The sequence below is a fragment of the Hemibagrus wyckioides genome, linkage group LG04 (assembly GCF_019097595.1).
Source record: "Hemibagrus wyckioides isolate EC202008001 linkage group LG04, SWU_Hwy_1.0, whole genome shotgun sequence".
Lineage (NCBI taxonomy): Eukaryota > Metazoa > Chordata > Actinopteri > Siluriformes > Bagridae > Hemibagrus > Hemibagrus wyckioides.
Window position 1 is genome coordinate 32563699 of NC_080713.1, and position 21749 is coordinate 32585447.

The 21749-nt window shown below is 41.6% G+C and overlaps 1 protein-coding gene across 6 annotated transcripts in view; it reads left to right on the top strand.

Annotated features, from left to right (window-relative positions):
* The window catches only part of secisbp2l (SECIS binding protein 2-like), a 64028-nt gene that overhangs the window by 10214 nt on the left and 32065 nt on the right, over positions 1-21749 (top strand). For all 6 annotated transcript variants that reach the window (XM_058387798.1, XM_058387801.1, XM_058387800.1 and 3 more), the window contains exon 5: positions 13569-13747. In XM_058387798.1, coding sequence (XP_058243781.1) covers positions 13569-13747 — 179 coding nt within the window. The remainder of the gene's footprint in view (positions 1-13568; positions 13748-21749) is intronic.

The following is a 21749-nucleotide window of genomic DNA, read 5'->3' on the forward strand; positions in this document are numbered from 1 at the left end:
GTGTGTGTGTGTTCATGGTTGTGTGTGTGTGTTCATGGTTGTGTGTGTGTGTGTTCATGGTTGTGTGTGTTCATGGTTGTGTGTGTTCATGGTTGTGTGTGTGTGTGTGTTCATGGTTGTGTGTGCGTTCATGGTTGTGTGTGTGTTCATGGTTGTGTGTGTGTGTGTTCATGGTTGTGTGTGTGTGTGTTCATGGTTGTGTGTGTGTGTGTTCATGGTTGTGTGTGTGTGTGTGTGAGTTCATGGTTGTGTGTGAGTTCATGGTTGAGTGTGTGTGTGTGTTCATGGTTGTGTGTGTGTGTGTGTGTGTGTGTGTGTTCATGGTTGTGTGTGTGTGTTCATGGTTGTGTGTGTGTGTGTTCATGGTTGTGTGTGTTCATGGTTGTGTGTGTGTGTGCGTTCATGGTTGTGTGTGCGTTCATGGTTGTGTGTGTGTTCATGGTTGTGTGAGTTCATGGTTGTGTGTGTGTGTTCATGGTTGTGTGTGTGTGTGTTCATGGTTGTGTGTGTGTGTGTGTTCATGGTTGTGTGTGTGTGTGTGTGTGTGTGTGTGTGTGTGTTCATGGTTGTGTGTGAGTTCATGGTTGTGTGTGAGTTCATGGTTGTGTGTGAGTTCATGGTTGTGTGAGTTCATGGTTGTGTGTGTGTGTGTTCATGGTTGTGTGTGTGTGTGTGTTCATGGTTGTGTGTGTGTGTTCATGGTTGTGTGTGTGTGTTCATGGTTGTGTGTGTGTTCATGGTTGAGTGTGTGTGTGTTCATGGTTGTGTGTGTGTTCATGGTTGTGTGTGTGTTCATGGTTGAGTGTGTGTGTGTTCATGGTTGAGTGTGTGTGTTCATGGTTGAGTGTGTGTGTTCATGGTTGAGTGTGTGTGTTCATGGTTGTGTGTGTGTGTGTGTGTTCATGGTTGTGTGTGTGTGTGTGTTCATGGTTGTGTGTGTGTGTTCATGGTTGTGTGTGTGTGTGTGTTCATGGTTGTGTGTGTGTGTGTGTGTTCATGGTTGTGTGTGTGTGTTCATGGTTGTGTGTGTGTGTTCATGGTTGTGTGTGTGTGTTCATGGTTGTGTGTGTGTGTTCATGGTTGTGTGTGTGTGTGTGTTCATGGTTGTGTGTGTGTGTGTGTGTGTGTGTTCATGGTTGTGTGTGTGTGTGTGTGTGTGTGTTCATGGTTGTGTGTGTGTGTGTGTTCATGGTTGTGTGTGTGTGTGTGTGTTCATGGTTGTGTGTGTGTGTGTGTGTGTTCATGGTTGTGTGTGTGTGTGTTCATGGTTGTGTGTGTGTGTGTTCATGGTTGTGTGTGTGTTCATGGTTGTGTGTGTGTGTGTGTTCATGGTTGTGTGTGTGTGTTCATGGTTGTGTGTGTGTGTGTTCATGGTTGTGTGTGTGTGTGTTCATGGTTGTGTGTGTGTGTGTTCATGGTTGTGTGTGTGTGTGTTCATGGTTGTGTGTGTTCATGGTTGTGTGAGTTCATGGTTGTGTGTGAGTTCATGGTTGTGTGTGTGTGTTCATGGTTGTGTGTGTGTGTGTTCATGGTTGTGTGTGTGTGTGTGTTCATGGTTGTGTGTGTGTGTGTGTGTTCATGGTTGTGTGTGTGTGTGTGTTCATGGTTGTGTGTGTGTGTGTTCATGGTTGTGTGTGTGTGTGTGTTCATGGTTGTGTGTGTGTGTGTGTTCATGGTTGTGTGTGTGTGTGTGTGTGTGTTCATGGTTGTGTGTGTGTGTGTGTGTGTGAGTTCATGGTTGTGTGTGAGTTCATGGTTGTGTGAGTTCATGGTTGTGTGAGTTCATGGTTGTGTGAGTTCATGGTTGTGTGTGTGTGTGTGTGTTCATGGTTGTGTGTGTGTGTGTTCATGGTTGTGTGTGTGTTCATGGTTGTGTGTGTGTTCATGGTTGAGTGTGTGTGTGTTCATGGTTGAGTGTGTGTGTTCATGGTTGAGTGTGTGTGTTCATGGTTGAGTGTGTGTGTTCATGGTTGTGTGTGTGTGTGTGTTCATGGTTGTGTGTGTGTGTGTGTTCATGGTTGTGTGTGTGTGTGTGTTCATGGTTGTGTGTGTGTGTTCATGGTTGTGTGTGTGTGTGTGTGTGTTCATGGTTGTGTGTGTGTGTGTGTGTGTTCATGGTTGTGTGTGTGTGTGTGTGTGTTCATGGTTGTGTGTGTGTGTGTGTTCATGGTTGTGTGTGTGTGTGTTCATGGTTGTGTGTGTGTGTGTTCATGGTTGTGTGTGTGTGTGTGTTCATGGTTGTGTGTGTGTGTGTGTTCATGGTTGTGTGTGTGTGTGTGTTCATGGTTGTGTGTGTGTGTGTGTTCATGGTTGTGTGTGTGTGTGTGTTCATGGTTGTGTGTGTGTGTTCATGGTTGTGTGTGTGTGTGTGTGTTCATGGTTGTGTGTGTGTGTGTGTGTTCATGGTTGTGTGTGTGTGTGTGTGTTCATGGTTGTGTGTGTGTGTGTGTGTTCATGGTTGTGTGTGTGTGTGTTCATGGTTGTGTGTGTGTGTGTGTTCATGGTTGTGTGTGTGTGTGTTCATGGTTGTGTGTGTGTGTTCATGGTTGTGTGTGTGTGTTCATGGTTGTGTGTGTGTGTGTTCATGGTTGTGTGTGTGTGTGTGTTCATGGTTGTGTGTGTGTTCATGGTTGTGTGTGTGTGTTCATGGTTGTGTGTGTGTGTGTTCATGGTTGTGTGTGTGTGTTCATGGTTGTGTGAGTTCATGGTTGTGTGTGTGAGTTCATGGTTGTGTGTGTGTGTTCATGGTTGTGTGTGTGTGTGTTCATGGTTGTGTGTGTGTGTGTTCATGGTTGTGTGTGTGTGTGTGTTCATGGTTGTGTGTGTTCATGGTTGTGTGTGTGTGTGTTCATGGTTGTGTGTGTGTGTGTGTTCATGGTTGTGTGTGTGTGTGTGTTCATGGTTGTGTGTGTGTGTGTTCATGGTTGTGTGAGTTCATGGTTGTGTGTGTGAGTTCATGGTTGTGTGTGTGTGTTCATGGTTGTGTGTGTGTGTGTTCATGGTTGTGTGTGTGTGTTCATGGTTGTGTGTGTTCATGGTTGTGTGTGTGTGTGTTCATGGTTGTGTGTGTGTGTGTGTGTTCATGGTTGTGTGTGTGTGAGTTCATGGTTGTGTGTGTGTGTGTTCATGGTTGTGTGTTTGTGTGTTCATGGTTGTGTGTGTGTGTGTTCATGGTTGTGTGTGTTCATGGTTGTGTGTGTGTGTGTGTTCATGGTTGTGTGTGTGTTCATGGTTGTGTGTGTGTTCATGGTTGTGTGTGTGTTCATGGTTGTGTGTGTGTGTTCATGGTTGTGTGTGTGTTCATGGTTGTGTGTGTTCATGGTTGTGTGAGTTCATGGTTGTGTGTGTGTGTGTGTGTGAGTTCATGGTTGTGTGTGTGTGTGTTCATGGTTGTGTGTGTGTGTGTTCATGGTTGTGTGTGTGTGTGTTCATGGTTGTGTGTTTGTGTGTTCATGGTTGTGTGTGTGTGTGTTCATGGTTGTGTGTGTGTGTGTGTTCATGGTTGTGTGTGTGTGTGTGTTCATGGTTGTGTGTGTGTGTGTGTTCATGGTTGTGTGTGTGTGTGTGTGTTCATGGTTGTGTGTGTGTGTGTGTGTTCATGGTTGTGTGTGTGTGTTCATGGTTGTGTGTGTGTGTGTTCATGGTTGTGTGTGTGTTCATGGTTGTGTGTGTGTGTTCATGGTTGTGTGTGTGTGTTCATGGTTGTTTGTGTGTGTGTTCATGGTTGTGTGTGTGTGTTCATGGTTGTGTGTGTGTGTGTTCATGGTTGTGTGTGTGTGTGTTCATGGTTGTGTGTGTGTGTGTTCATGGTTGTGTGTGTTCATGGTTGTGTGTGTTCATGGTTGTGTGTGTTCATGGTTGTGTGTGAGTTCATGGTTGTGTGTGTGTGTTCATGGTTGTGTGTGTGTGTGTGTTCATGGTTGTGTGTGTGTGTGTGTTCATGGTTGTGTGTGTGTGTGTGTTCATGGTTGTGTGTGTGTGTGTGTGTGTGTGTGTGTGTTCATGGTTGTGTGTGAGTTCATGGTTGTGTGTGAGTTCATGGTTGTGTGTGAGTTCATGGTTGTGTGAGTTCATGGTTGTGTGTGTGTGTGTTCATGGTTGTGTGTGTGTGTGTTCATGGTTGTGTGTGTGTGTGTTCATGGTTGTGTGTGTGTGTGTTCATGGTTGTGTGTGTGTGTGTTCATGGTTGTGAGTGTGTGTGTTTGAGTGTGTGTGTTCATGGTTGTGTGTGTGTGTTCATGGTTGTGTGTGTGTGTTCATGGTTGTGTGTGTGTGTGTGTTCATGGTTGTGTGTGTGTGTGTTCATGGTTGTGTGTGTGTGTGTGTTCATGGTTGTGTGTGTGTGTGTGTGTGTTCATGGTTGTGTGTGTGTGTTCATGGTTGTGTGTGTGTGTGTTCATGGTTGTGTGTGTGTGTGTGTTCATGGTTGTGTGTGTGTGTTCATGGTTGTGTGTGTGTGTTCATGGTTGTGTGTGTGTTCATGGTTGTGTGTGTGTGTTCATGGTTGTGTGTGTGTGTTCATGGTTGTGTGTGTTCATGGTTGTGTGTGTGTGTGTTCATGGTTGTGTGTGTGTGTGTGTTCATGGTTGTGTGTGTGTGAGTTCATGGTTGTGTGTGTGTGTGTGTTCATGGTTGTGTGTTTGTGTGTTCATGGTTGTGTGTGTGTGTGTTCATGGTTGTGTGTGTGTGTGTTCATGGTTGTGTGTGTGTGTGTGTGTTCATGGTTGTGTGTGTGTTCATGGTTGTGTGTGTGTGTGTTCATGGTTGTGTGAGTTCATGGTTGTGTGTGTGAGTTCATGGTTGTGTGTGTGTGTGTTCATGGTTGTGTGTGTGTGTTCATGGTTGTGTGTGAGTTCATGGTTGTGAGTTCATGGTTGTGTGAGTTCATGGTTGTGTGTGTGTTCATGGTTGTGTGTGTGTTCATGGTTGTGTGTGTGTGTGTGTTCATGGTTGTGTGTGTTCATGGTTGTGTGTGTTCATGGTTGTGTGTGTGTGTGCGTTCATGGTTGTGTGTGTGTTCATGGTTGTGTGTGTGTGTGTTCATGGTTGTGTGTGTGTGTGTTCATGGTTGTGTGTGTGTGTGTTCATGGTTGTGTGTGTGTGTGTTCATGGTTGTGTGTGTGTGTGTGTGAGTTCATGGTTGTGTGTGAGTTCATGGTTGAGTGTGTGTGTGTGTTCATGGTTGTGTGTGTGTGTGTGTGTTCATGGTTGTGTGTGTGTGTGTTCATGGTTGTGTGTGTTCATGGTTGTGTGTGTGTGTGCGTTCATGGTTGTGTGTGCGTTCATGGTTGTGTGTGTGTTCATGGTTGTGTGAGTTCATGGTTGTGTGTGAGTTCATGGTTGTGTGTGTGTGTTCATGGTTGTGTGTGTGTGTGTGTTCATGGTTGTGTGTGTGTGTGTTCATGGTTGTGTGTGTGTGTGTGTTCATGGTTGTGTGTGTGTGTGTGTTCATGGTTGTGTGTGTGTGTGTGTGTGAGTTCATGGTTGTGTGTGAGTTCATGGTTGTGTGTGAGTTCATGGTTGTGTGTGAGTTCATGGTTGTGTGTGTGTTCATGGTTGTGTGTGTGTTCATGGTTGAGTGTGTGTGTGTTCATGGTTGAGTGTGTGTGTTCATGGTTGAGTGTGTGTGTTCATGGTTGAGTGTGTGTGTGTGTTCATGGTTGTGTGTGTGTGTGCGTTCATGGTTGTGTGTGCGTTCATGGTTGTGTGTGTGTTCATGGTTGTGTGAGTTCATGGTTGTGTGTGAGTTCATGGTTGTGTGTGTGTGTTCATGGTTGTGTGTGTGTGTGTTCATGGTTGTGTGTGTGTGTGTTCATGGTTGTGTGTGTGTGTGTGTTCATGGTTGTGTGTGTGTGTGTGTGTGTGTGTGTGTGTGTGTGTGAGTTCATGGTTGTGTGTGAGTTCATGGTTGTGTGTGAGTTCATGGTTGTGTGTGTGTTCATGGTTGTGTGTGTGTTCATGGTTGAGTGTGTGTGTGTTCATGGTTGAGTGTGTGTGTTCATGGTTGAGTGTGTGTGTTCATGGTTGAGTGTGTGTGTGTGTTCATGGTTGTGTGTGTGTGTGTGTGTGTTCATGGTTGTGTGTGTGTGTGTTCATGGTTGTGTGTGTGTGTGTGAGTTCATGGTTGTGTGTGTGTGTGTGAGTTCATGGTTGTGTGTGTGTGTTCATGGTTGTGTGTGTGTGTGTGTGTGTGTGTGTGTGTGTGTGTGTGTGTGTGTGTGTTCATGGTTGTGTGTGTGTGTGTGTGTTCATGGTTGTGTGTGTGTGTGTTCATGGTTGTGTGTGTGTGTGTTCAGTGTGAGTGTCGTGTGTGTGTGTGTGTGTGTGTTCATGGTTGTGTGTGTGTTCATGGTTGTGTGTGTGTGTTCATGGTTGTGTGTGTGTGTTCATGGTTGTGTGTGTGTGTTCATGGTTGTGTGTGTGTGTGTGTTCATGGTTGTGTGTGTGTGTGTGTGTTCATGGTTGTGTGTGTGTGTGTGTTCATGGTTGTGTGTGTGTTCATGGTTGTGTGTGTGTGTTCATGGTTGTGTGTGTGTGTTCATGGTTGTGTGTGTGTGTGTGTTCATGGTTGTGTGTGTGTGTGTGTTCATGGTTGTGTGTGTGTGTGTGTTCATGGTTGTGTGTGTGTGTTCATGGTTGTGTGTGTGTGTTCATGGTTGTGTGTGTGTGTGTGTGTGTTCATGGTTGTGTGTGTGTGTGTGTTCATGGTTGTGTGTGTGTGTGTGTGTGTTCATGGTTGTGTGTGTGTGTGTTCATGGTTGTGTGTGTGTGTGTGTTCATGGTTGTGTGTGTGTGTGTTCATGGTTGTGTGTGTGTGTGTGTGTGTTCATGGTTGTGTGTGTGTGTGTGTGTGTGTTCATGGTTGTGTGTGTGTGTGTGTGTTCATGGTTGTGTGTGTGTGTGTTCATGGTTGTGTGTGTGTGTGTTCATGGTTGTGTGTGTGTGTGTGTTCATGGTTGTGTGTGTGTGTGTGTGTGTTCATGGTTGTGTGTGTGTGTGTGTTCATGGTTGTGTGTGTGTGTGTTCATGGTTGTGTGTGTGTGTTCATGGTTGTGTGTGTGTGTTCATGGTTGTGTGTGTGTGTGTTCATGGTTGTGTGTGTGTGTGTGTTCATGGTTGTGTGTGTGTTCATGGTTGTGTGTGTGTGTGTGTTCATGGTTGTGTGTGTGTGTGTGTTCATGGTTGTGTGTGTGTGTGTTCATGGTTGTGTGTGTGTGTGTTCATGGTTGTGTGTGTGTGTGTTCATGGTTGTGTGTGTGTGTGTGTTCATGGTTGTGTGTGTGTGTTCATGGTTGTGTGTGTGTGTTCATGGTTGTGTGTGTGTGTGTTCATGGTTGTGTGTGTGTGTGTTCATGGTTGTGTGTGTTCATGGTTGTGTGTGTGTGTGTTCATGGTTGTGTGTGTGTGTGTGTTCATGGTTGTGTGTGTGTGTGTGTTCATGGTTGTGTGTGTTCATGGTTGTGTGAGTTCATGGTTGTGTGTGTGAGTTCATGGTTGTGTGTGTGTGTTCATGGTTGTGTGTGTGTGTGTTCATGGTTGTGTGTGTGTGTTCATGGTTGTGTGTGTTCATGGTTGTGTGTGTGTGTTCATGGTTGTGTGTGTGTGTGTGTGTTCATGGTTGTGTGTGTGTGAGTTCATGGTTGTGTGTGTGTGTGTGTGTTCATGGTTGTGTGTTTGTGTGTTCATGGTTGTGTGTGTGTGTGTTCATGGTTGTGTGTGTTCATGGTTGTGTGTGTGTTCATGGTTGTGTGTGTGTTCATGGTTGTGTGTGTGTTCATGGTTGTGTGTGTGTTCATGGTTGTGTGTGTGTGTTCATGGTTGTGTGTGTGTGTTCATGGTTGTGTGTGTGTTCATGGTTGTGTGTGTGTGTGTTCATGGTTGTGTGAGTTCATGGTTGTGTGTGTGTGTGTGTGTGAGTTCATGGTTGTGTGTGTGTGTGTTCATGGTTGTGTGAGTTCATGGTTGTGTGTGTGTGTGTGTGTGAGTTCATGGTTGTGTGTGTGTGTGTTCATGGTTGTGTGTGTGTGTGTTCATGGTTGTGTGTGTGTGTGTGTTCATGGTTGTGTGTTTGTGTGTTCATGGTTGTGTGTGTGTGTGTTCATGGTTGTGTGTGTGTGTGTGTTCATGGTTGTGTGTGTGTGTGTGTTCATGGTTGTGTGTGTGTGAGTTCATGGTTGTGTGTGTGTGTGTGTGTTCATGGTTGTGTGTGTGTGTGTGTGTTCATGGTTGTGTGTGTGTGTGTTCATGGTTGTGTGTGTGTGTGTTCATGGTTGTGTGTGTGTGTGTTCATGGTTGTGTGTGTGTTCATGGTTGTGTGTGTGTGTTCATGGTTGTGTGTGTGTGTTCATGGTTGTTTGTGTGTGTGTTCATGGTTGTGTGTGTGTGTTCATGGTTGTGTGTGTGTGTGTTCATGGTTGTGTGTGTGTGTGTTCATGGTTGTGTGTGTGTGTGTTCATGGTTGTGTGTGTTCATGGTTGTGTGTGTGTTCATGGTTGTGTGTGAGTTCATGGTTGTGTGTGTGTGTTCATGGTTGTGTGTGTGTGTGTTCATGGTTGTGTGTGTGTGTGTGTTCATGGTTGTGTGTGTGTGTGTGTTCATGGTTGTGTGTGTGTGTGTGTTCATGGTTGTGTGTGTGTGTGTGTGTGTTCATGGTTGCGTGTGTGTGTGTGTGTGTGTGTGTTCATGGTTGTGTGTGAGTTCATGGTTGTGTGAGTTCATGGTTGTGTGAGTTCATGGTTGTGTGTGTGTGTGTTCATGGTTGTGTGTGTGTGTGTTCATGGTTGTGTGTGTGTGGGTTCATGGTTGTGTGTGTGTGTGTTCATGGTTGTGTGTGTGTTCATGGTTGTGTGTGTGTTCATGGTTGAGTGTGTGTGTTCATGGTTGTGTGTGTGTGTGTTCATGGTTGTGTGTGTGTGTTCATGGTTGTGTGTGTGTGTGTGTGTTCATGGTTGTGTGTGTGTGTGTTCATGGTTGTGTGTGTGTGTGTGTTCATGGTTGTGTGTTTGTGTGTTCATGGTTGTGTGTGTGTGTGTGTTCATGGTTGTGTGTGTGTGTGAGTTCATGGTTGTGTGTGTGTGTGTGTGTTCATGGTTGTGTGTGTGTGTGTGTGTTCATGGTTGTGTGTGTGTGTGTTCATGGTTGTGTGTGTGTGTGTTCATGGTTGTGTGTGTGTGTGTTCATGGTTGTGTGTGTGTTCATGGTTGTGTGTGTGTGTTCATGGTTGTGTGTGTGTGTTCATGGTTGTTTGTGTGTGTGTTCATGGTTGTGTGTGTGTGTTCATGGTTGTGTGTGTGTGTGTTCATGGTTGTGTGTGTGTGTGTTCATGGTTGTGTGTGTTCATGGTTGTGTGTGTTCATGGTTGTGTGTGAGTTCATGGTTGTGTGTGTGTTCATGGTTGTGTGTGTGTGTTCATGGTTGTGTGTGTGTGTGTTCATGGTTGTGTGTGTGTGTGTGTTCATGGTTGTGTGTGTGTGTGTGTTCATGGTTGTGTGTGTGTGTGTGTTCATGGTTGTGTGTGTGTGTGTGTGTGTTCATGGTTGTGTGTGTGTGTGTGTGTGTGTGTGTGTTCATGGTTGTGTGTGAGTTCATGGTTGTGTGAGTTCATGGTTGTGTGAGTTCATGGTTGTGTGTGTGTGTGTTCATGGTTGTGTGTGTGTGTGTTCATGGTTGTGTGTGTGTGTGTTCATGGTTGTGTGTGTGTGTGTGTTCATGGTTGTGTGTGTGTTCATGGTTGAGTGTGTGTGTTCATGGTTGTGTGTGTGTGTGTTCATGGTTGTGTGTGTGTGTTCATGGTTGTGTGTGTGTGTGTGTTCATGGTTGTGTGTGTGTGTGTTCATGGTTGTGTGTGTGTGTGTGTTCATGGTTGTGTGTGTGTGTGTGTGTGTTCATGGTTGTGTGTGTGTGTTCATGGTTGTGTGTGTGTGTGTTCATGGTTGTGTGTGTGTGTGTTCATGGTTGTGTGTGTGTGTTCATGGTTGTGTGTGTGTGTGTGTTCATGGTTGTGTGTGTGTGTGTGTTCATGGTTGTGTGTGTGTGTGTGTTCATGGTTGTGTGTGTGTGTGTTCATGGTTGTGTGTGTGTGTGTTCATGGTTGTGTGTGTGTGTTCATGGTTGTGTGTGTGTGTGTGTTCATGGTTGTGTGTGTGTGTGTGTTCATGGTTGTGTGTGTGTGTGTGTTCATGGTTGTGTGTGTGTGTGTGTTCATGGTTGTGTGTGTGTGTGTGTTCATGGTTGTGTGTGTGTGTGTTCATGGTTGTGTGTGTGTGTGTTCATGGTTGTGTGTGTGTGTGTTCATGGTTGTGTGAGTTCATGGTTGTGTGTGTGAGTTCATGGTTGTGTGTGTGTGTTCATGGTTGTGTGTGTGTGTGTGTTCATGGTTGTGTGTGTGTGTGTTCATGGTTGTGTGTTCATGGTTGTGTGTGTGTGTGTTCATGGTTGTGTGTGTGTGTGTGTTCATGGTTGTGTGTGTGTGAGTTCATGGTTGTGTGTGTGTGTGTGTTCATGGTTGTGTGTTTGTGTGTTCATGGTTGTGTGTGTGTGTGTTCATGGTTGTGTGTGTGTTCATGGTTGTGTGTGTGTGTGTGTGTTCATGGTTGTGTGTGTGTTCATGGTTGTGTGTGTGTGTGTTCATGGTTGTGTGAGTTCATGGTTGTGTGTGTGAGTTCATGGTTGTGTGTGTGTGTGTTCATGGTTGTGTGTGTGTGTTCATGGTTGTGTGTGTGTGTGTTCATGGTTGTGTGAGTTCATGGTTGTGTGTGTGAGTTCATGGTTGTGTGTGTGTGTGTTCATGGTTGTGTGTGTGTGTGTTCATGGTTGTGTGTGTGTGTGTTCATGGTTGTGTGTTTGTGTGTTCATGGTTGTGTGTGTGTGTTCATGGTTGTGTGTGTGTGTGTGTTCATGGTTGTGTGTGTGTGTGTGTTCATGGTTGTGTGTGTGTGTGTGTTCATGGTTGTGTGTGTGTGAGTTCATGGTTGTGTGTGTGTGAGTTCATGGTTGTTTGTGTGTGTGTGTGTTCATGGTTGTGTGTGTGTGTGTTCATGGTTGTGTGTGTGTTCATGGTTGTGTGTGTGTGTTCATGGTTGTGTGTGTGTGTTCATGGTTGTGTGTGTGTGTGTTCATGGTTGTGTGTGTGTGTGTTCATGGTTGTGTGTGTGTGTGTGTTCATGGTTGTGTGTGTGTGTGTTCATGGTTGTGTGTGTGTGTGTTCATGGTTGTGTGTGTGTGTGTGTTCATGGTTGTGTGTTTGTGTTCATGGTTGTGTGTGTGTGTGTTCATGGTTGTGTGTGTGTGTGTTCATGGTTGTGTGTGTGTGTGTTCATGGTTGTGTGTGTGTGTGTGAGTTCATGGTTGTGTGTGTGTGTGAGTTCATGGTTGTGTGTGTGTGTGTGAGTTCATGGTTGTGTGTGTGTGTTCATGGTTTTGTGTGTGTGTGTGTTCATGGTTGTGTGTGTGTGTGTTCATGGTTGTGTGTGTGTGTGTTCATGGTTGTGTGTGTGTGTGTGAGTTCATGGTTGTGTGTGTGTGTGTGAGTTCATGGTTGTGTGTGTGTGTTCATGGTTGTGTGTGTGTGTGTGTTCATGGTTGTGTGTGTGTGTGTTCATGGTTATGTGTGTGTGTGTGTTCATGGTTGTGTGTGTTCATGGTTGTGTGTGTGTGTGTTCATGGTTGTGTGTGTGTGTGTTCATGGTTGTGTGTGTGTGTGTTCATGGTTGTGTGTGTGTGTGTGTTCATGGTTGTGTGTGTGTGTGTGTTCATGGTTGTGTGTGTGTGAGTTCATGGTTGTGTGTGTGTGTTCATGGTTGAGTGTGTGTGTGTGTTCATGGTTGTGTGTGTGTTCATGGTTGTGTGTGTGTTCATGGTTGTGTGTGTGTTCATGGTTGTGTGTGTGTGTGTGTGTTCATGGTTGTGTGTGTGTTCATGGTTGTGTGTGTGTTCATGGTTGTGTGTGTGTGTGTTCATGGTGGTGTGTGTGTGTGTTCATGGTTGTGTGTGTTCATGGTTGTGTGTGTTCATGGTTGTGTGTGTGTGTGCGTTCATGGTTGTGTGTGTGTTCATGGTTGTGTGTGTGTGTGTTCATGGTTGTGTGTGTGTGTGTGAGTTCATGGTTGTGTGTGAGTTCATGGTTGAGTGTGTGTGTGTTCATGGTTGTGTGTGTGTTCATGGTTGTGTGTGTGTGTGTGTGTTCATGGTTGTGTGTGTGTGTTCATGGTTGTGTGTGTGTGTTCATGGTTGTGTGTGTGTGTGTGTTCATGGTTGTGTGTGTGTGTGTGTGTGTGTGTGTGTTCATGGTTGTGTGTGTGTGAGTTCATGGTTGTGTGTGTGTGTGTGAGTTCATGGTTGTGTGTGTGTGTGTGAGTTCATGGTTGTTTGTGTGTGTGTTCATGGTTGTGTGAGTTCATGGTTGTGTGTGTGTGTGTGTTCATGGTTGTGTGTGTGTGTGTGTTCATGGTTGTGTGTGTGTGTGTGTTCATGGTTGTGTGTGTGTGTGTTCATGGTTGTGTGTGTGTGTGTTCATGGTTGTGTGTGTGTTCATGGTTGTGTGTGTGTTCATGGTTGTGTGTGTGTTCATGGTTGTGTGTGTGTGTTCATGGTTGTGTGTGTGTGTTCATGGTTGTGTGTGTGTTCATGGTTGTGTGTGTGTGTTCATGGTTGTGTGTGTGTGTGTGTTCATGGTTGTGTGTGTGTGTGTGTGTTCATGGTTATGTGTGTGTTCATGGTTGTGTGTGTGTTCATGGTTGTGTGTGTGTGTTCATGGTTGTGTGTGTGTGTTCATGGTTGTGTGTGTGTGTGTGTTCATGGTTGTGTGTGTGTGTGTGTTCATGGTTGTGTGTGTGTTCATGGTTGTGTGTGTGTTCATGGTTGTGTGTGTGTGTTCATGGTTGTGTGTGTGTGTGAGTTCATGGTTGTGTGTGAGTTCATGGTTGTGTGTGAGTTCATGGTTGTGTGTGTGTGTGTTCATGGTTGTGTGTGTGTGTGTTCATGGTTGTGTGTGTGTGTGTTCATGGTTGTGTGTGTGTGTGTGTTCATGGTTGTGTGTGTGTGTGTTCATGGTTGTGTGTGTGTGTGTTCATGGTTGTGTGTGTGTGTTCATGGTTGAGTTATTGTCTGAGTGTATTTTTGCATCTACTTTTTTGCATGTCTGTTTTTCTGTGTATTTTTTGCATGTTTGAATGTGTGTCTATGTTTGTGTGCATTGTGCATTGTGTGTGTGTGTGAGTGTGTACTCTAGGTGTGTGTCTGTTGTAGGTATGTGTTTTGATTTGTGCATATGTATTGTGTGTCTGTATTATGGTTGTATTTACACAGTTTTTTGTCTTCATAGTTTTTATGGTAATTGTGTCTTTTGTGTGTGTGCATGCTTATTATTGGGTCTTTATAACTGCGATTGTTGTACACACACACTAATTATGCGTTGCGTATGCATGTTGTAAACATTATTACTAATATTATTATTGTGGAATGTGGTGCTGCAGGCCACGCCCCCCTGTACGTCATCACTGTAACACAGAAGAGGATAATCTCCATTACTGACCATTTCTAATTCTGTTCACTGTGTGTGTGTGTATCAGACTTCCCTGGAGAGCCGTCCAGCAGCAGGTGTGTGTCAGACAGAGTGAGTCCTCTGCAGTTCAGAGGGAAGGTCAGACGCAGACGCTCGTCTCAGACGGCCGAGTCGTCCAGTGAGCACGGAGCGAGTGAAGCAGACATCGACAGTGACAGCGGCTACTGCAGCCCCAAACACACACTGGTACACATATACACACACACATACACGCACACTTCTGAAATTATAGTTATCAAATGTTTCATCAGATTATTAAGACATGTGTAGAGAAAAAACACGCATATAAAGGCTAAGTGAAACACTACACACATCACGGTACTGCTACACAATGATACACAATGATACACAGTGATACACAATACACAATGATACACAGTGATACACAATACACAATGATACACAGTGATACACAATACACAGTGATACACAATACACAATGATACACAGTGATACACAATACACAGTGATACACAATACACAATGATACACAGTGATACACAATACACAGTGATACACAATACACAATGATACACAGTGATGCACAATACACAGTGATACACAATACACAATGATACACAGTGATACACAATACACAATGATACACAGTGATGCACAATACACAATGATACACAGTGATACACAATACACAATGATACACAGTGATACACAATGATACACAGTGATACACAATACACAATGATACACAGTGATACACAATACACAGTGATACACAATACACAATGATACACAGTGATACACAATACACAGTGATACACAATACACAATGATACACAGTGATACACAATGATACACAGTGATACACAATACACAGTGATACACAATACACAATGATACACAGTGATACACAATACACAGTGATACACAATACACAATGATACACAGTGATGCACAATACACAATGATACACAGTGATACACAATGATACACAGTGATACACAATGATACACAGTGATACACAATGATACACAGTGATACACAATACACAATGATACACAGTGATACACAATACACAGTGATACACAATACACAATGATACACAGTGATACACAATACACAGTGATACACAATACACAATGATACACAGTGATACACAATTATACACAGTGATACACAATACACAGTGATACACAGTGATACACAATACACAGTGATACACAGTGATACACAATACACAGTGATACACAGTGATACACAATGATACACAGTGATACACAATGATACACAGTGATACACAATACACAATGATACACAGTGATGCACAATACACAATGATACACAGTGATACACAATGATACACAGTGATACACAATGATACACAGTGATGCACAATACACAATGATACACAGTGATACACAATGATACACAGTGATACACAATACACAGTGATACACAATACACAATGATACACAGTGATACACAATACACAATGATACACAGTGATACACAATGATACACAGTGATACACAATGATACACAGTGATACACAATGATACACAGTGATACACAATACACAATGATACACAGTGATACACAATACACAGTGATACACAATACACAATGATACACAGTGATACACAATGACACACAGTGATACACAATACACAGTGATACACAGTGATACACAATACACAATGATACACAGTGATACACAATACACAATGATACACAGTGATACACAATACACAATGATACACAGTGATACACAATGATACACAGTGATACACAATGATACACAGTGATACACAATACACAATGATACACAGTGATACACAATACACAATGATACACAGTGATACACAATGATACACAGTGATACACAATACACAGTGATACACAATACACAATGATACACAGTGATACACAATACACAATGATACACAGTGATACACAATGATGCACAGTGATACACAATGATACACAGTGATACACAATACACAATGATACACAGTGATACACAATACACAGTGATACACAATACACAATGATACACAGTGATACACAATTATACACAGTGATACACAATACAGTGATACACAGTGATACACAATACACAATGATACACAGTGATACACAATACACAGTGATACACAGTGATACACATTACACAGTGATACACAGTGATACACAATGATACACAGTGATACACAGTGATACACAATACACAATGATACACAGTGATGCACAATACACAATGATACACAGTGATACACAATACACAGTGATACACAATACACAATGATACACAGTGATACACAATGATACACAGTGATACACAATACACAGTGATACACAGTGATACACAATACACAGTGATACACAGTGATACACAATGATACACAGTGATACACAATGATACACAGTGATACACAATACACAATGATACACAGTGATACACAATACACAGTGATACACAATACACAATGATACACAGTGATACACAATACACAGTGATACACAGTGATACACAATACACAATGATACAGTGATACACAATGATACACAGTGATACACAATACACAATGATACACAGTGATACACAGTGATACACAATGATACACAGTGATACACAATGATACACAGTGATACACAATACACAATGATACACAGTGATACACAATACACAGTGATACACAATACACAATGATACACAGTGATACACAATACACAGTGATACACAGTGATACACAATGATACAGTGATACACAATGATACACAGTGATACACAATACACAATGATACACAGTGATACACAATACACAGTGATACCCAATACACAATGATACACAGTGATACACAATACACAGTGATACACAGTGATACACAATACACAATGATACACAGTGATACACAATACACAGTGATACACAGTGATACACAATACACAGTGATACACAGTGATGCACAATACACAATGATACACAGTGATACACAATACAGTGATACACAATACACAATGATACACAGTGATACACAATACACAGTGATACCCAATACACAATGATACACAGTGATACACAATACACAGTGATACCCAATACACAATGATACACAGTGATACACAATACACAGTGATACACAGTGATACACAATACACAGTGATACACAGTGATACACAATACACAATGATACACAGTGATACACAATACACAGTGATACACAGTGATACACAATACACAATGATACAGTGATACACAATGATACACAGTGATACACAATACACAATGATACACAGTGATACACAATACACAGTGATACCCAATACACAATGATACACAGTGATACACAATACACAGTGATACACAGTGATACACAATACACAATGATACACAGTGATACACAATACACAGTGATACACAGTGATACACAATACACAGTGATACACAGTGATGCACAATACACAATGATACACAGTGATACACAATACAGTGATACACAATACACAATGATACACAGTGATACACAATACACAGTGATACCCAATACACAATGATACACAGTGATACACAATACACAGTGATACCCAATACACAATGATACACAGTGATACACAATACACAGTGATACCCAATACACAGTGATACACAGTGATACACAATACACAGTGATACACAGTGATACACAATACACAGTGATACACAGTGATACACAATACACAATGATACACAGTGATACACAATACACAGTGATACACAGTGATACACAATACACAGTGATACACAGTGATGCACAATACACAATGATACACAGTGATACACAATACACAGTGATACACAGTGATACACAATACACAGTGATACACAATACACAATGATACACAGTGATACAGTGATACACAGTGATGCACAATACACAATGATACACAGTGATACACAATACACAGTGATACACAATACACAATGATACACAGTGATACACAATACACAATGATACACAGTGATACACAATACACAATGATACACAGTGATACACAATACACAATGATACACAGTGATACACAATACACAATGATACACAGTGATACACAATACACAATGATACACAGTGATACACAATACACAATGATACACAGTGATACACAATACACAATGATACACAGTGATACCCAATACACAATGATACACAGTGATACACAATACACAGTGATACACAGTGATACACAATACACAGTGATACACAATACACAGTGATACACAGTGATGCACAATACACAATGATACACAGTGATACACAATACACAGTGATACACAATACACAATGATACACAGTGATACCCAATACACAATGATACACAGTGATACACAATACACAGTGATACACAGTGATGCACAATACACAATGATACACAGTGATACACAATACACAGTGATACACAATACACAGTGATACACAATACACAGTGATACACAGTGATACACAATACACAGTGATACACAGTGATACACAATACACAGTGATACACAGTGATGCACAATACACAATGATACACAGTGATACACAATACACAGTGATACACAGTGATGCACAATACACAATGATACACAGTGATACACAATACACAGTGATACACAATACACAATTATACACAGTGATACCCAATACACAATGATACACAGTGATACACAATACACAGTGATACACAGTGATGCACAATACACAGTGATACACAATACACAGTGATACACAGTGATGCACAATACACAATGATACACAGTGATACACAATACACAGTGATACACAGTGATACACAATACACAGTGATACACAGTGATGCACAATACACAATGATACACAGTGATACACAATACACAGTGATACACAATACACAATGATACACAGTGATACACAATGATACACAGTGATACACAATACACAGTGATACAGTGATACACAGTGATGCACAATACACAATGATACACAGTGATACACAATACACAGTGATACACAATACACAATGATACACAGTGATACACAATACACAATGATACACAGTGATACACAATACACAATGATACACAGTGATACACAATACACAATGATACACAGTGATACACAATACACAATGATACACAGTGATACACAATACACAATGATACACAGTGATACCCAATACACAATGATACACAGTGATACACAATACACAGTGATACACAGTGATACACAATACACAGTGATACACAATACACAGTGATACACAGTGATGCACAATACACAATGATACACAGTGATACACAATACACAGTGATACACAATACACAGTGATACACAGTGATGCACAATACACAATGATACACAGTGATACACAATACACAGTGATACACAATACACAGTGATACACAGTGATGCACAATACACAATGATACACAGTGATACACAATACACAATGATACACAGTGATACCCAATACACAATGATACACAGTGATACACAATACACAGTGATACACAGTGATACACAATACACAGTGATACCCAATACACAATGATACACAGTGATGCACAATACACAATGATACACAGTGATACACAATACACAATGATACACAGTGATACACAATACACAGTGATACACAGTGATACACAATACACAGTGATACCCAATACACAATGATACACAGTGATGCACAATACACAATGATACACAGTGATACACAATACACAATGATACACAGTGATACCCAATACACAATGATACACAGTGATACACAATACACAATGATACACAGTGATACACAATACACAGTGATACCCAATACACAATGATACACAGTGATACACAATACACAGTGATACCCAATACACAGTGATACACAGTGATACACAATACACAGTGATACACAGTGATACACAATACACAATGATACACAGTGATACACAATGATACACAGTGATACACAATACACAATGATACACAGTGATGCACAATACACAGTGATACACAGTGATACACAATGATACACAGTGATACACAATACACAATGATACACAGTGATACACAATACACAATGATACACAGTGATGCACAATACGCAATGATACACAGTGATGCACAATACACAATGATACACAGTGATACACAATACAAAGTGATACAAAGTGATACACAGTGATACACAGTGATACACAGTGATACACAGTGATACACAGTGATACACAATGATACACAGTGATACACAATACACAATGATACACAGTGATGCACAATGATACACAGTGATACCTGATACACAGTGATACACAATACACAATGATACACAGTGATACACAATGATACACAGTGATACACAATACACAGTGATACACAGTGATGCACAATACACAGTGATACACAGTGATACACAATGATACACAGTGATACACAATACACAATGATACACAGTGATGCACAATACACAATGATACACAGTGATACACAGTGATACACAATACACAATGATACACAGTGATGCACAATACGCAATGATACACAGTGATACACAATACACAATGATACACAGTGATACACAATACAAAGTGATACACAGTGATACACAGTGATACAGTGATACACAGTGATACACAATACACAATGATACACAGTGATGCACAATGATACACAGTGATACACAATACACAATGATACACAGTGATGCACAATACACAATGATACACAGTGATACACAATACAGTGATACACAATACACAATGATACACAGTGATGCACAATACACAATGATACACAGTGATACACAATACACAATGATACACAGTGATACACAGTGATACACAGTGATACACAATGATACACAATACACAATGATACACAGTGATGCACAATACACAATGATACACAGTGATACACAATACAAAGTGATACACAGTAATACACAGTGATACACAGTGATACACAGTGATACACAGTGATACACAATGATACACAATGATACACAATGATACACAATGATACACAGTGATACACAGTGATGCACAGTGATACACAGTGATACACAGTGATACACAATGATACACAATGATACACAATGATACACAATGATACACAGTGATGCACAGTGATGCACAGTGATACACAATGATACACAGTGATACACAATACACAGTGATACACAGTGATACACAATGATACACAGTGATACACAGTGATACACAATGATACACAGTGATACACAATACACAGTGATACACAGTGATACACAATGATACACAGTGATACACAGTGATACACAATGATACACAGTGATACACAATACACAATGATACACAGTGATACACAATACACAGTGATACACAATACACAATGATACACAGTGATACACAATACACAGTGATACACAATGATACACAGTGATACACAATGATACACAGTGATACACAGTGATACACAGTGATACACAATACACAATGATACACAGTGATACACAGTGATGCACAATACACAGTGATACACAGTGATTCACAATGATACACAATGATACACAATGATACACAATGATACACAGTGATGCACAGTGATGCACAGTGATACACAATGATACACAGTGATACACAATACACAGTGATACACAGTGATACACAATGATACACAGTGATACACAGTGATACACAATGATACACAGTGATACACAATACACAATGATACACAGTGATACACAATACACAGTGATACACAATACACAATGATACACAGTGATACACAATACACAGTGATACACAATGATACACAGTGATACACAATGATACACAGTGATACACAGTGATACACAGTGATACACAGTGATACACAATGATACACAATGATACACAGTGATTCACAATACACAGTAATACACAGTGATTCACAATACACAATGATACACAGTGATACACAATGATACACAGTGATACACAGTGATACACAATGATACACAGTGATACACAATGATACACAGTGATACACAATACACAATGATACACAGTGATGCACAATACACAATGATACACAGTGATAGTGATACACAATGATACACAGTGATACACAATGATACACAGTGATACACAATGATACACAATACACAATGATACACAGTGATACACAATGATACACAGTGATTCACAATACACAATGATACACAGTGATGCACAATACACAATGATACACAGTGATAGTGATACACAATGATACACAGTGATAC